The sequence below is a fragment of the Colias eurytheme genome, chromosome 11 (assembly GCF_061535395.1).
Source record: "Colias eurytheme isolate Ceu_HAF_F1 chromosome 11, ilColEury1 Martin Lab GWU primary, whole genome shotgun sequence".
Taxonomy (NCBI): Eukaryota; Metazoa; Arthropoda; class Insecta; order Lepidoptera; family Pieridae; genus Colias; species Colias eurytheme.
Genome location: NC_142990.1, coordinates 7,373,922 through 7,389,069, shown reverse-complemented (window position 1 = coordinate 7,389,069; position 15,148 = coordinate 7,373,922). Strand labels below are relative to the sequence as shown.

Sequence of the window (15,148 nt, the reverse complement as noted above, 5' to 3'; positions counted from 1 at the left end):
GTAGGTGACGTTACGACACTAGCGCTTGGCGCATATTTTTAGAACTAAACGTCACCCGTAGTACCTCAGAGGAATAAACCTATAGAGTACTTGTATCGAGCGTATACAATTTACATATATTTGTTTCTCTCTATCTAAAGAAAACGTCGTATGAAAGAATGAGATAGCTATAGACTACAAGCTACGTTTCAACATAGTCATGGCACCATTTTTACTATAGGTACGTACATAGAAATCTAAATAACAAGACACTAGAAGTCGTAAGCGTGCGTGACCTTGTCGCCACTCAGGTGATTTGCACATCACCAGTGCATTCGTCACTGTTCAGTTGCTCTGGAGACGTATGAGTGTATACATGGTGTGTTTCAGCAATTCCCATTGCGGAAATTCTTCCACAAGTTGTAATTATACTTATAAAGGAATAATATTTCATCGGAAAATATTTTTTTTTAGAAATAATGCCGTTTTTCCTTAAAATTATAGAATATTTACAAGTATTACGAGTGTCACCATAGTAATCGAAATAACATTGAATGACACAGTCGACCATTCTTATTATCACGTTTGTTCGTATTGGAGCAAAAAGTCTCATATACTTAGGGATGTTATTCTAAAATAAACCGTAAATTCGTGCGTTAGGATACATATTCAAAAGCTTAATTTAATAGATAAGTTAGTTTTCACTCAAATCAAGCTGTCCAATAAAAGGCATAGTTTACTTGTGTGTACTGTTTAGCTTTCGGTTTGAATGTGTTGATTTTGGCGACAGCGGTTTTCATACGAATTATGACATTATAGCCCTTCTATGTGTCTTGTTATTTAGATTTCTATGGGTACGTATTTAGATAGATAGAAGGTGATAGTGATGGGATGTGCTTCCATCGATAAAATCGTGAATGCATTTTGCATTTACGGTTTCGTGAAATAATAAGTAATAAAAAAAAAACAAAATTAATCATTAATTTTAGTTGAATACATTATTTGTTTAATCCTACGAATATAATAAATGCGAAATTATGCGAGAATGGATAACTTTCTCTTTCACTGCTGAACCGATTACAATGAAATTTTGTACATACACACATAGGATAGGTTTTATACCGGAAATCCCACGTGAACGGGAACTGTGCGGGATTTTCTTTAAAAACGCGGGCGGAAAGCTAGTATATTTTAAAATAAATTTTAAAACTTGAAATGTTACTAATTTAAAATAAAGATGGAAATGATGATAAAGTTAAAGGAGTGAGGAGAAAGGCACAGTCAGCATGAATTTTAACAAGTTCATAAAAGGACAGTCTTAAAGAAAACATTTTCCTTACATCCTTGATCCTACTAATAAAGCGAAAGTTTGTGAGGATGGATGTTCGTTACTCTTTCACGCGAATACTACTAAACCGATTACAATGAAATTTGGAAAAATTACTTTTGATCCCGTAAATCCCACAGGAATGGGAACTATGCGGGTTTTTCTTTGAAAACGCATGTATATTAAGTACTAGCGGTCCGCCCCGGCTTCGCCCGTGGTACATATTTATGTTTTCTCTACATAAGAACCATCCTGGTACTTCAAGGAATATAATAAAAAAAGAATTATCGAAATCGGTCCACCCGTTCTCGAGTTATGCGCTTACCAACACATTTTGCGATTCATTTTTATATTATAGATGTATTTCAATTGTAGTTTCTCATCTATGAGAACTGTCATTCAATCAACCGTTTAATTTTCACATAGTTACACATTTAAAGTAACTTATGTGTAAAAAAATTTCCAAATAAAACACAAATGTATTTATTATCTACAGGAACAAAAAAAACGTAAGCGTAAGATTGCACAATTCTTCTAGAGTATCCATCTTGATAACACGCAGGCTCGAAATGCAGTGAACACAATCTAGCAAATTTCGACGGCGTCCAATCTACTCGTCTCATGTTTTATACCCATTTTTTATTTAGCTCTGGAAATCTAAAACAAAATGAATTTATTAATAATCTAAAAGAGAAAATAACAACAAACTAAACAGATAAGTCAAATAAAACAACCACGTGGTATTTTTTATTTTCCTGCTGTAGAAAATTTACATCTATTATTTGCAACAACAACTACATATAAATCTGATATAAGAAACAAAATAAATAAATCAACGTTAATATGAAATAGATTTTTTGTCATAAATCGATAATATACGCTAGACGTGTTACAACACTACGGTGGTAAACAAAATGCCAAACGTGATAATATTGTGACATTTTTTAAAAATTATTTAATTCTTTTGTATTCCACAACCCCATAAAGTGGGTAAATGTTACAGTTACAACATAAACTTATAAAAAAGCGCTTGATAAAACCTTCAAATAGGGTTAGAACATAAATATTTATCAATTTGCTGAAAATCACTTACCGATGGAAAGATATTTTTTCATTGTTTTCATCCAAAACTCCCATTCGACTAGTAATAGCCGGTAGCTAAACATACAATAGTCATTTTAGCACACTGACAAATAAAAAGAAACACTATACACTTTATATTTTCTAAATATTTCGTTAAAAACACTTGACGCACTGAGCCCACCAGCTGGTTGGAAAACAAACTGACTGCCGGCGCGCTACGTTTGAAGACAGTGCAGATACTCTATCGCTATCTCAATCTGACTTATGCTGTTATTGACTAAGAGTAAGTAGATTAGAAAATATGTATTTTGTTCTGCCTCAATATAAGAACTCTATAGCACAGATTAGAGAATAGTTACTTCGTAACAGATACATCACTCCCATACAAAAGCTAAAATACCTACGCTATATTTACCTACAAAATGCGCCGCAACTCGGCTGCAGTAAGAAATGTACTCTACGAACACGCACCGAGAAGCGAGTTTCCCGCGCACGCCGCGTGATTGCGTCATCAAACGAAAACTTTAGGGTTGTACCGAGCGCGTAAATTAAACACAGAGTTGCTGAAACACTTAATTTTTTATTGTTCATTATATTTGTTACATTAAACAATAAAAAAAATGAAATCTTATTGATAGTAGTTGTTTCCTTCGGTTTCACCCGCGTGGACCCGCTATATGTGTCTCCTGGATAAAAAGTAGCCTGGTAGGTTTGTGAGTTTCTTTGTTACTGCGTGGCTCGGGGGCTGCTGACTATATGGCTGAGATTTACGGGTTCATGGGTAGAGGGTTCATTCGGGTGAATCTGCGGCCACAAGACCAATACAGATAAGAATTATATGTGCTTTAATACATCGACACCCGTCCACATCGCAATTATAACCGGGCGTCTTGGTAGCGAGCGCGGGAAACGTGACGCGAGTGCGCAGTCTCGCGTGTGCCAACCAACTGCCGCTTGGGTCGGTACCGACCTACTGTGCGGTAGGCTCTTATAGCGCGACCTTGAGCGAGTGACGGAGGCCTGTCTATAGGTTTATTCCTCTGAGCGTAGTACTGTCCTATCTGTCTCTGACTAATATATAGTTATCTGTGTTGAGAACTGTCAATTCACAATTGTATGAAAAAATATTTTGTGATTTCAGAATTATGATTTATAAATATAAATTGTTTTTATTTCAATAAATGAAACGAAAAGAATTGAAAATTTTGCACTGAACGTTGGATATTTAAAAATTGTTTAGGTATTCAACTAAACAATACGCGACTATTCTCTATTTATAACATTTGATGTAGTATGTAGTGGAATTTTTACTGGTCGTGTTGTTTCAGCTCTGTATTTTTTTGGTATCACAATGTATCCAATTTTTTATAAATTTCCAAGGGCTATACAACCCCTTAAAAAGTTATCTTTGAACCCTGGGCCATCTATCCTCATACCGCCAATTGTAAATAGAAGGTATTTCGGTAGTAACAATACTGCTCGATCTGAGAAGATTAATGAATATTCCAACAAATTCTTAGTATATTCCGTGTTATTCGGTGCTGCTGCCTTTACCTCCTACAAAGTATGGTAAGTGAAATTTTAACTATTTGCTATTTTTAAATGATACCTTCTAATAAAGAGGTGATAAAATGCATGGACATATTATTTATTTGTTATTGTAGTAAGTAAGTAGTTTATGCCCAAAATTAATTTATGACTTAGTTGAACAGTTGTATGAGTAAAAGATTATCTAAGGCAACAAAGTTATAATGACTTTGTAAAAATTAATATTAAGTAAATATATTTATCAACATATAATTATTCATTCAAAGGAAAAAATACACCATTATACCATCCATCAATGCTGCTGAAGAAGTTGTTGACTCAGACTCTGAATCTGAAAGTGAGATAGAAACAAGGAAAAAACGATTTAGAAAAGAAAAAGTTGGCTTTAGAGATCGGAAGGTATATTTTTATTATTATATTGGCATTTTATCTTAAAATTAAAAACACATATGTTTTTCCCTATTGGACACAATTATTATATTTTTTCTATTTTAATGTTACATTTTATTTTATCATTTATTATTTTGTTTAGATTATTGAGTATGAGAATCGTATGCGAGCCTATTCCACTCCTGATAAAATATTCAGATACTTTGCTACAGTCAAATTGACATATGGTGAAAATACTGAAGTATACATGACCCCTGATGATTTCCTTAGAGCCATCACACCAGGAATGAAACAACCTGATGGTATTTTTTTTTGTTTTAATTTTGTTCTTATGGATGTTACCATCCATCATTTATTGTTTTCATTTCATTTTCCTTTTTTTTTCTACGATTTACGATTAAGATTACGCTTATTTATAGAAATTTCTTCAGCAAAATGACAAGACTCTGTAACTGCTCTTTTAAAATCATATACATACATCGCATACTATCTCCTATTAGTGCTAATCAGTGTTACTCTTAATGAATCCCAAATTTTGCTGCTTCATAGGCTAGGATTTGGCCTATGAAGCCACTAGTAAAAACTTAAAGCCAACAACCCCACTTCGCAATTTAATCCCAGGTTTTTTTAAAATATTTATACTGATAGAAATATTTTTTACTCAATATTTTTGCTATATCATAACAGTATGGCACACCATTATAATTATAGCAATAACTTCATATATCATTTTTTTTAATCTTGGACGCTGCTCGGATCAGATCATAGAATACGAAAATCGCATGCGTCAGTATTCCACCCCAGACAAGGTATTCCGTTACTTTGCTACCCTTCAAGCTCAACATCATGACCAACATGAGGTGTTCATGACTCCCGATGATTTTCTACGCTCTATGACTCCTGGAGTAAAACAACCTGATGGTAACTAATAAAATAAAAGCATGTAGTGTTTGCATAAAAAAAATTTAGACGATTTTGTACTTAATTCGTAATGTTTCAACAGGTTTGGGGTTAGACCAGTACCGAAGATATGATCCAAAGGTAAGCTGTAAAAATATAAGATTTAAAAAGTGAATAATGGGCATATTGTATAATGTTTGGGCAAATTGATTAAAGATTTATGTGTATAACTATGTTGCATAAGTTAGTTAATTTAGTGGATGTTTTATGTCAGATATATCATAGACTAAATACAGGAGAAACAGTATTACATAGATTGGAATAATATAATAAATAAATAGATTGTATCATTAATATTACAACTACCATTATTGTGAACATATTTCCTTAGGATAGAAATCATAGTTAGTGAGTTTGTCATATCTATATTATGTACCTACCTTTTAACCACTATGCAAACTAATTCTTAATTTCTTAATTATTATATCTTCGATCCGGACATATATCTTCTCCTATATTTTAAAATATACAACTAAACATGTATCTCTGTAAAATACATAGAATATTCTCTTTAGAAATATCAAAAACTATTGTCTATTCTATGCAATAATAAAGACACAAAGTAGAAGCACATGCACTTTCCAGCCACTCACACCGATTTCTTATCTTTTCAGAACATCAATGAGGTACTGTTCTATCGCCTCTTCTTTTCTACTGCTCACTATTTTGTAAAACTATATATTTCATTACCTCACATGCACAGTTTTTCTTTCAATACTGTGCTAAGATAGTACCTAGATAAATTGTTTAATCTATCCACAATGTAGGATAAATATTTGGTTTGTTTTTGTAGTCCATCAGCTTTGAGCACGTATTTTTTAAGAATATCTAAGATAGATCTAAAATACTTACACCTTTGACATGGAAAAAAGTAGCATGCACAAATACCTTTCTACTTATTTTGTTTTCATACTAATTAGGAGAAATAGAATTTTAATTAGTGCCTACCTAGCCTCATAGATGAGGGAACAAGCTTTTAGAACCTTGAAACAGCGTACTTTCGGCTTTTTATTTTGGTAATATGAGTTTAAACCATAGGAATTATAATTATCTTGTTAGCAATACCCTTGTCCCATTATCTTATAAGCCTTTAGTTAGGATGCCAGATTGTAGACTTAAAACTGCTTATACCTACTTATAAAATTGTTCTTAAGTTAAGTTTAATTTTTAAATTATTATTTTCTACACAGACTATCAGCCAACGACTTAATTTAGACCTTGATGAAGACTCAATATTCTACAAGCTCGGTTCTTCCGGCCTAATTACTTTCAGCGATTACATATTCTTACTCACTGTGCTGTCAAGTAAGTAATTATATTAATCAAGTACCAATAAGTAATTATAGAAGGAAAATAAAACAATGATAATAATTTAATTATATTTATTTTCTTACATATTTATAATAAACATCTGAATCATAACCGAACATATCAAAGTCGATGCCATAAATTTTTAACAAATCATCGAGCATATGTTTATCAATTTGCCCGAAATAATATTTTAACAACGCTGAAGTATTTTTGCCGTCGCGTGACTTATTCATTACAGTGCGAAGACGAGTTCTTCGATCTTGAACCCTGCGACCCAACAGGTGGCCAAGCCCGAGCTGTTGAATAACATACGCCGAGTCTCTCGACAACGTTTCCACTTTAGAAATAACAGTAAAGTTGACCGCGCACGGTGAACAAAAACTATAGTAAGGTGCCCAGTGCTCGTCGAAATTTAAAGTTTTAGTTTTATGTTTCGAAATTAGATGTGCAACGAACTCATAAAATGTAGGTCCAAAACTCTTGATTGTCCCTAATATTTTGGTCGCCGCATCTCTATGCTCCGCTACAATCGCTCTCGCCAATTTCCTATAAAACGGAGGTGTAATATTTTCTAATTTATCCCTGTAAGCAGACAGTAGTCTCACGAATGGTTCGCGCACCACTAAGAGCGATATCACACCCGGTGTATTTATCGCATCAAGGAGTTCTTCCTCACTAGGCCTGGGAAACTTTCGCCGCGCTAATGTTAGAGGCGTATATCTGCTTCGAGATAAGAACTTCTTATCATATCCCGCTGAAATTTTGAAAACTTGTAAAATATGAAATAAAGCCAAATTAATTGAAAGGATTATATAAATATTTAGGCCATACCTAAAATATTAAATTTATACAACCAAGATGAACTGGCAGCTTTAAATATGTTGCACCACACGAGGTTATGCGCGTGGTCAACGAAGAACTCTTTATTATTTATGGGTTGCGATTGTAGAGAATATCGGTGACAAGCTTCTTGGACCCTTAAAGACCGATTCTCAAACTCAATTATAGTTGCGTTGTCTGGTTCTTTCCACTCATTGCTAGATCCATCAACATCCGCTTCGTCGTCTCCTATAACTGGTCCCTGTAACTATAACGTCCGCATTTAAAGTATAAACTGACAACCATTTTGTTATTGTCGTCAACGTGTATTTATTTACCAGCCACTTAGTGTAATTGTCAGGTGCTAATGCCAAATCTTTTGCTGGAGCGTTCCCATTGCCCTTCAGAATCGTCATCTTCATGACTACCACGTATAGAGTCGCCCAAAATAAGAACGTCGCCGTTTTTGCACCACATCGTAAGCAATAATAAACCTTTGTATTTATCCGCGAGCGGAACCTTTTCACTGTATATGTCATTTTGTCGCGTCATGTGTAAAAGAAAAGGATTATAAGTAAGAAGAATAAAATTTAAAGCGGATAAAACAGTTTATGTTGTTGAGTTTAAGAGGATGGCATAATTCGCGCACTTAGAGATAGTTTTATACTTCACTATGGGATTGAGTGACGAGACGCAGCATCCGTACGCACGGAGCATGAGCGAAATTAATGATTTTATAACACTGCCTTGAGAAACGTCACTCCTGCATATAAAACGTTTATAATAGAAATGAGCTGCATTCTTCTTATTAACTTTTTATTTAATTCTTTTTAATGAATACATGAATAATCAAAAAGTAATTTTAATTTACATATTGAAAATAGATAACCGATAAAACTTTTCGTAAATAAGCCATGTCTTTTTTTTTCAGTATATTAAAGTACCTAAGGTATCTACAATCTACATTCGATTAAATAATCCGTAGGAATTATTACTTAGTAAGAATATCAACATTTCATATTTTTGGTTTTTAAAAATAATGCAGCTTTGTAAAGAATTTTAAAATAGTTTTAACTGGGTTTTCAATGTAGGTATACAGTACAAAAACCAACGTTTACTCTCGTATTTATAAAGTTGGTACTTAGGTCGCCGCTTTCTTCTTTTTAAATTGTTTTGATATGTGATGAACTGATGACAATAGCAATGTTCTGATTCACCTACTCTGATTCTACATATTAAGTACTATTTTCGAATTCTTAGAAACAGAGGAAAGTTGTTAAAACTTAACCAATTGTACATGTAGGTACCAACCTTATACTCAAGAATCACGCTATACATAAATGAAAACAGAATGAAAATCGGTCCAGTAGTTTTTGAGTTAATCGCAAACAGACAGACAGACGTGGCTTTAGGACTTTGTTTTATTAGTTTCACCTGTATCTTTGTATGCTTATTTTTAATCGACTCCTTTATATGTACAAATAATTAATTATTGGTACCTACCTACACTTATCATGAATCGGTGGCAATACAATAATTTAATGAGCTTATCTTATTTATTGCGTGTTATTTATTTTTTACTGTAAGTATTATATAATTTATAGTACGTATGATATTAATACGTGAGCAGTTTAAAATACATAGAATAAAAAAACTCCCTATAATTAATACTACGATTTTCAGCGTCACGTCGTCACTTCGAGATCGCGTTTCGCATGTTCGATCTGAACGGAGACGGCGATGTAGATTGCGAGGAATTCGAGAAGGTTGCCGCGCTCATCCGGCAACAGAGCAGCATTGGATCGAGACATCGCGATCATGCCAATACTGGAAACACTTTTAAGGTTTCTAAATATTATACGCTAATTTTTTTTAGTACATATATTATTATGTTATGTTTGCAGGATAATAAAGTGTTGAGAATAGAGCTGACGTCTGCTATGCGACTTGTTTACGTTTACTAAGTTATAACTTCTAATCAAATTTTCCAAAAATATATTACCTATTGCATGTTTTGTTAAATGAATCAATCACTAGACTAAAAAATGGCATTTAAAAAAATCGATCACTTCTATTCAGGAATGAGCAAAACAGAAAAATATTACCCTCTTGATAGAAATACTTTATATTATCAATTATGTATATACTTTCACATTAATTAATTGAATATTCAACTAATCATTAGTTAATATAATATTATGTGATATACTTCGATAACAATTAATTACTTATTTCACAATTTAATTTATATTTTGATTAAAAATTGTTCTTTTCAATAGGGTATAAATTCAGCACTTACTACGTACTTCTTTGGACCAAAACTCAACGAGAAATTGACGATAGAAAAATTCTTAGACTTCCAACAGCAACTACAAAAAGAAATTTTATCATTGGAATTTCAGAGAAAGCAACCAGGTAAGATTTATTCATATTTAATTATTTTTATACTAAGCATAAAAATATAATATTGCAAATCTCAAAAAGATTATAAATAAATTGAAATAATTTGGAATTTACATTTTATTATTCAGAATTAAGTTTAAAAATATCGTGTTTCTCAAATTCCAGATGAAAATGGTCGTATAACAGAAGCTGACTTCGCAGAGTTATTATTGGCATATGCTGGTTACCCCGCTAAAAAGAAGACCAGGATGCTAAAACGAGTCAAGAAGGCGTAAGTCTTATTCTTCCAGTATGTTATTTGAGACTATACTAAAAATATCATAATCATAAAATCTGTTTAATATTATACAGTAAATGATGAATTTTGCATAATTATACCCGGCGCGGCGAATGATGATCCCTATGACAGTTCGTCATAGTGATTGCTCGTATGATGGGTCGTGTCGATACTTTACTATTTTATAGGCAAAGGCGTGGTTTGCATTCAGCCACGTCGGTAAACATGTTTTTAAAAATATTATAAAATTAATTTTTAACGTCTATTATGTTGTTGTTGTATTAATTTAAGTTTTTTAGCATAGATTAAGTAGGTAAGTAAAACGAAAGTTTTCCAAAACATAAAAATGTGCCTTATCATTTTCACGTAATTTTTAACCCGTTTAACACAGTGTATATTATTTTATCATGAAAATGGAATCCCCCATTTAATTTGTCTAAAAAACTTATATTATCATAGGTAAGTAAATTAACGCGAACGGTAATTAATTAATTAATTATGCTGCGATCTTCTGTTCCATTCAATAGTGAATGAACTAAAGCTTAAACATGGAAAAAATGTGAACTCGTTTCCATTATCGAAATTTATTTGTCGATACTTTCCGCACTAGTCGATAAATGCCAACGATGTACGTTTTGTAGGACGTAAACGTAAAGTCAGATTGATATAATTTCTCGTAAATGCTAAGAATTGTTATAATTCCAACGGAATATCGTTGTTAGGGCATAAAGCTACGTAAAAATTAATAAATGCCATTTTTAGACGCCTCCAATACGTTTCTAATTTAATGGTGACGCCATTACAAGTTTGTCTCTTGAGAATAACTGTCAGTGTCATAGGGATCATCATTCGCCGCGCCGGGTATAGTATTAGTTTTTTAGTGAAAAAATTGAATCGTTTGTAAAGGAAAACCGTTTTGTTTGATTTTTACCACATATTATTACATATTAATAAAAACAAACTAAATAGATATTTCCTCCCTCAGTTTCCGGGACCACGGCGTCGGTATAACCAAAGACGACTACCTCAAGTTCTTCCACTTGCTAAACAATATAAACGACGTGGACACAGCGCTAACGTTCTACCACATAGCGGGCGCGTCCATAGACCAGCCGACCCTCAGACACGTCGCCAGAACTGTGGCGCATGTGGACCTGGACCCGCATGTTATTAACGTCGTCTTCACCATATTTGATGACAATAGTGAGTAGTTTTGATATTAATTCCACCTATTAACGCCTTTAGTACACCTACGCATTCGTATGCGGCAGCGAGTCTCTGCGGAACTACTGCGTAGCGAAATATCTGCGGAACGTTCGCCCGTAGCACACCTCCGCTGCGATACCATGACCGCGGAACCGCTAGATGAATTCCGCTGTGATCAAGTGTAGTTTGATTAGTGGAACCGGCATCGGCGAAACCTCATGTGAGTCAGTCAAGAATGTGGTCAAGAAGCAACGATCGAAGCGAAATGACGTCGTTATCGGAGTCAGAGGAAGAAGAAATATTATTGTGGACTTTAACTTTGAAAAGACATAAAACTCGTAGAATTTGGGTGCATGAGATTAATAAAAAAAGACAGAAATTAGGAGAAAACCTACTATGTAAAGAACTCGAGTCCCATGAAGATCGTTTCTATACATATACATATGTATTTTTAGAATGACCCCTCAGAGTTTTGATGATTTACATACTCTTTTACAATAACAATGTAGTTCCGTGTTTTATTTTTGTCGGTTTTGACAAACACGCGCGAAAACAATGCGGCACCGCAAACAAATAGCGGCGTGAGCGCGGTAATGTGGCTGGCGTTAGAAGAGATCTGCGAAACCGCGCGAAGAAAGTGATAAAAAATAGTTAGATGTATGTGTTAGAACAGGCAGTTTCGCTACTGTTCCGCTTCTCGTACACGGGACAAGACAGAGCGAAACTACTGCGGTTCCGCTGTTACAGTTCTGCAGCGGAGGTGTGCTACGGGCGTTAGTACACAGCAATGTTTTCGCAACTTTTTCGCAATGATTGCGATTGCGATGTGAAACTTCACTAGCGGAACGTATGCGTCTGTGGCCCGTAGCACACCTCCGCTGCAGAACTGTAACAGCGGAACCGCAGTAGTTTCGCTCTGTCTTGTCCCGTGTACGAGAAGCGGAACAGTAGCGAAACTGCCTGTTCTAACACATACATCTAACTATTTTTTATCTCTTTCTTCGCGCGGTTTCGCCGATCTCTTCTAACGCCAGCCACACTACCGCGCTCACGCCGCTATTTGTTTGCGGTGCCGCATTGTTTTCGCGCGTGTTTGTCAAAACCGACAAAAATAAAACGCGGAACTTCATTGTTTTTGTAAAAGAGTATGTAAATCATCAAAACACTGAGGGGTCATTCTAAAAATACATATGTACATATATGTATAGAAACGATCTTCATGGGACTCGAGTTCTTTACATAGTAGGTTTTCTCCTAATTTCTTTCTTTTTTTATTAATCTCATGCACCCAAATTCTACGAGTTTTATGTTTTTTCAAAGTTAAAGTCCACAATAATATTTCTTCTTCCTCTGACTCCGATAACGACGACATTTCGCTTCGATCGTTGCTTCTTGACTGACTCGCATGAGGTTTCGCCGATGCCGGTTCCACTAATCAAACTACACTTGATCACAGCGGAATTCATCTAGCGGTTCCGCGGTCATGGTATCGCAGCGGAGGTGTGCTACGGGCGTGTGTAATGGCCATTTCGCAGTTCCTTGCGAAACAATACTGACAAGGACGCAACTATTTCATCTATCTATGTGCTAGAGTGAGACATATCATATGCGAAAACCTGCCATACTACTGACAGATTTTTCGTTGTTTCGCTGCCGCACGCGAATGCGTAGGTGTACTAACGCCCTAAACAATATAAACGACGTAACTAATAACCAGCAAACTACATTATATTCGATGAGGATAGTGAGTATGGTTGATTTTGTTGATAATAATTAAAACATTGATTATAGAGTTTATCAGCCGACAGATGACCAATATTTTTTATTCTATATATTAGTGTCAGATAGTCTTAGTTAACGTTCATCCCACTTCTGAATCTGACAAGTCAATGTATAAACATACTGTTATACTACGGCCACACTACCGTGATATGCCAATAATTATTGCCACAACTTTAACAACACCTAGGTGTAACCACGACTTATGGCCATAATTCTACAAAGCCAATCAATATGACAAATGGCGGTAGGCAATAGCTCGGGCGGCGGTATTCTTTCGCACATCAAAGAAGATTACCGCGGTAATTATTGCGTATGCGGCCACACTACCGTTTGTCCAGTGTGCAATATGAGCTCACCGGCGACGCACGTATCGACCGACATGGAGTGGTCAAATGAAAAAGCGCTCGATGGCGCTAATTTTTGGAATTCTTGGAATTCTTCTCTTTGGGATACCCGACAGAAGCACTATAAAAATCGCAGTGTACACAATGATGCGTGGCATCGGATCAAACAAAATTGATCATTTCCAAGTACAATAGATGATTTGAAAAAGAAAAAATCCTTTTGAAAAAGAAAGAATCCTTGATGAATTATTACAGAAACCATATTATAATATATTAATTATTAACTAATATTTTTTTTTGCTGCGGTAAATGCCAATAATTACCGCCATATCTAGGTAAACTCTAGTGTAACCACATCAGTTCATGCAGTAATTTAGACGGTAATATAATGCCATAATTATTGCGGTAACAGCCCGGTAGACGGTAAGGTAGTGTGGCCGTAGCATTATTAAAAATAAAACGGAATACTTTAATGTTTATCTCAAACTTTTTGCTTACTTTTTAGCAATCTCTTTACGTACCTTAATAGCTACTGCACGATTTGACTATTGATTATAATTAAATCTGTCCTGATCATTATTACTTGAAAACTTAAACAAGGTAGTAGTAAACTTTTAAAATTGAAAGATACAATTAACATTTCAATCTTTTGATTGAATGTATTCCACGACTTGAATAAAAATAAAAATAACCGATATTTTTTACAGTGGACGGACAACTAAGTAACAGAGAGTTTGTAGCGGTTATGAAGAACAGACTGCTTCGCGGCTTAGAGAAACCAAAGGACACTGGATTTGTTAAACTTATGTATTCGCTTATCAAATGCGCTAGGGACACTAAACCTGCTTTGTTGGATTTTTAATTATTTTTGTTAAGTTTTGAATGCATATAGTGAAGCAACCATGAGTTTTTTTTACTAATATTTATGATGTTGTTGTTGTAAAAATTCGTATTCTTTATATGTGTTTTTCACATAGTTTTCCTGAACAAACTGGTTTTGTTCAACATTTTGTTTTGTTCAAATATTACTCGTAGTATTCTACGAGTAATAGTATAATAAGTATAATAAGTTTAAACGACCCGGATTTCTTTTTTTTACGTACATTTAATGCTTAACCTCTCAACCACCGAGCGGCCAGATCCGACCGCGACACAATAGATTTTCTATTGTGTCTGTGATTCCGGGGCCTGATTGATTAAATGATTTTATTCGAATTGATTGTTTTCTAACGTAACCGCTAGAGGCACTGTCTAGAAATATCACGCAAATTCGAAGAACAAAGAAAACGAGTAATGTAAGAAAACTCATGGTTGAATTTCAGAATATGTATGTATATTTTATAAACCAAATATTATCTGATGCTTTATCGCTACAATAAGCGTCCTTGTTATATAATTCATATTATGTCTATGAACAATAAACTTTTAATAACCTTATGGTTTCAAGATTACACTTTTTTATATAAATTTCTTTTTAATTGATAAAATATTTAATAAAATAATTTGTAAATGTTAAAAATTCAAAAAATTATTTGCTACAAATAGGAAATCTATCTCATTGTTTTTCATATTATATTATATAAATGTGAACTAAATTACAGGAATGTAGTTATGGATTTCCAAAGTGTTAGTTACTTGCTTATTATTCATTGAATAGATTTTTATAAAAATTTTCATCACTAAGTAATTATATTTATCATAAATCATATAACAGGTCTA

General features: G+C 34.1%; 2 protein-coding genes across 3 annotated transcripts; one reads left to right on the top strand and one right to left on the bottom strand.

The window, feature by feature from the left end:
- Positions 1–3,487: 3,487 nt before the first annotated feature.
- Positions 3,488–14,461, top strand: MICU1 (Mitochondrial calcium uptake 1). 2 transcript variants are annotated; one of them, XM_090107044.1, is made up of 11 exons: positions 3,488–3,629; positions 3,718–3,958; positions 4,204–4,336; positions 4,470–4,629; positions 5,331–5,368; positions 6,478–6,592; positions 9,101–9,261; positions 9,697–9,832; positions 9,986–10,091; positions 11,083–11,300; positions 14,137–14,461. In XM_090107044.1, exons 2-11 carry the CDS (start codon positions 3,741–3,743, stop codon positions 14,289–14,291), a joined length of 1,440 nt encoding a protein of 479 aa, XP_089963170.1. In that variant the 5' UTR covers positions 3,488–3,629; positions 3,718–3,740; the 3' UTR covers positions 14,292–14,461. The 2 variants fall into 2 exon arrangements, with proteins under 2 accessions (XP_089963170.1, XP_089963171.1); XM_090107045.1 differs by lacking the exons at positions 3,488–3,629; positions 3,718–3,958; positions 4,204–4,336 and adding an exon at positions 5,089–5,248 and having other exon boundaries at positions 4,516–4,629.
- Positions 6,670–8,465, bottom strand: LOC149904708 (carbohydrate sulfotransferase 11). Its single transcript, XM_090107271.1, has 3 exons — positions 7,756–8,465; positions 7,430–7,685; positions 6,670–7,352 (listed from the first exon to the last, which is right to left on the bottom strand). Exons 1-3 carry the CDS (start codon positions 7,954–7,956, stop codon positions 6,670–6,672), a joined length of 1,140 nt encoding a protein of 379 aa, XP_089963397.1. The 5' UTR covers positions 7,957–8,465.
- Positions 14,462–15,148: the final 687 nt, after the last annotated feature.

Coding starts and splice junctions, on each gene's coding strand:
- MICU1 (XM_090107044.1), top strand. CDS start 3,741: ATGTATCCAATTTTTTATAAATTTCCAAGGGCTATACAACCCCTTAAA. Junction 3,959..4,203: donor TTTACCTCCTACAAAGTATG/GTAAGTGAAATT, acceptor ATTCATTCAAAG/GAAAAAATACACCATTATAC. Junction 4,337..4,469: donor TTGGCTTTAGAGATCGGAAG/GTATATTTTTAT, acceptor TATTTTGTTTAG/ATTATTGAGTATGAGAATCG.
- LOC149904708 (XM_090107271.1), bottom strand. CDS start 7,956: ATGACATATACAGTGAAAAGGTTCCGCTCGCGGATAAATACAAAGGTT. Junction 7,686..7,755: donor ACAATTACACTAAGTGGCTG/GTAAATAAATAC, acceptor CGGACGTTATAG/TTACAGGGACCAGTTATAGG. Junction 7,353..7,429: donor GTATAAATTTAATATTTTAG/GTATGGCCTAAA, acceptor TCAAAATTTCAG/CGGGATATGATAAGAAGTTC.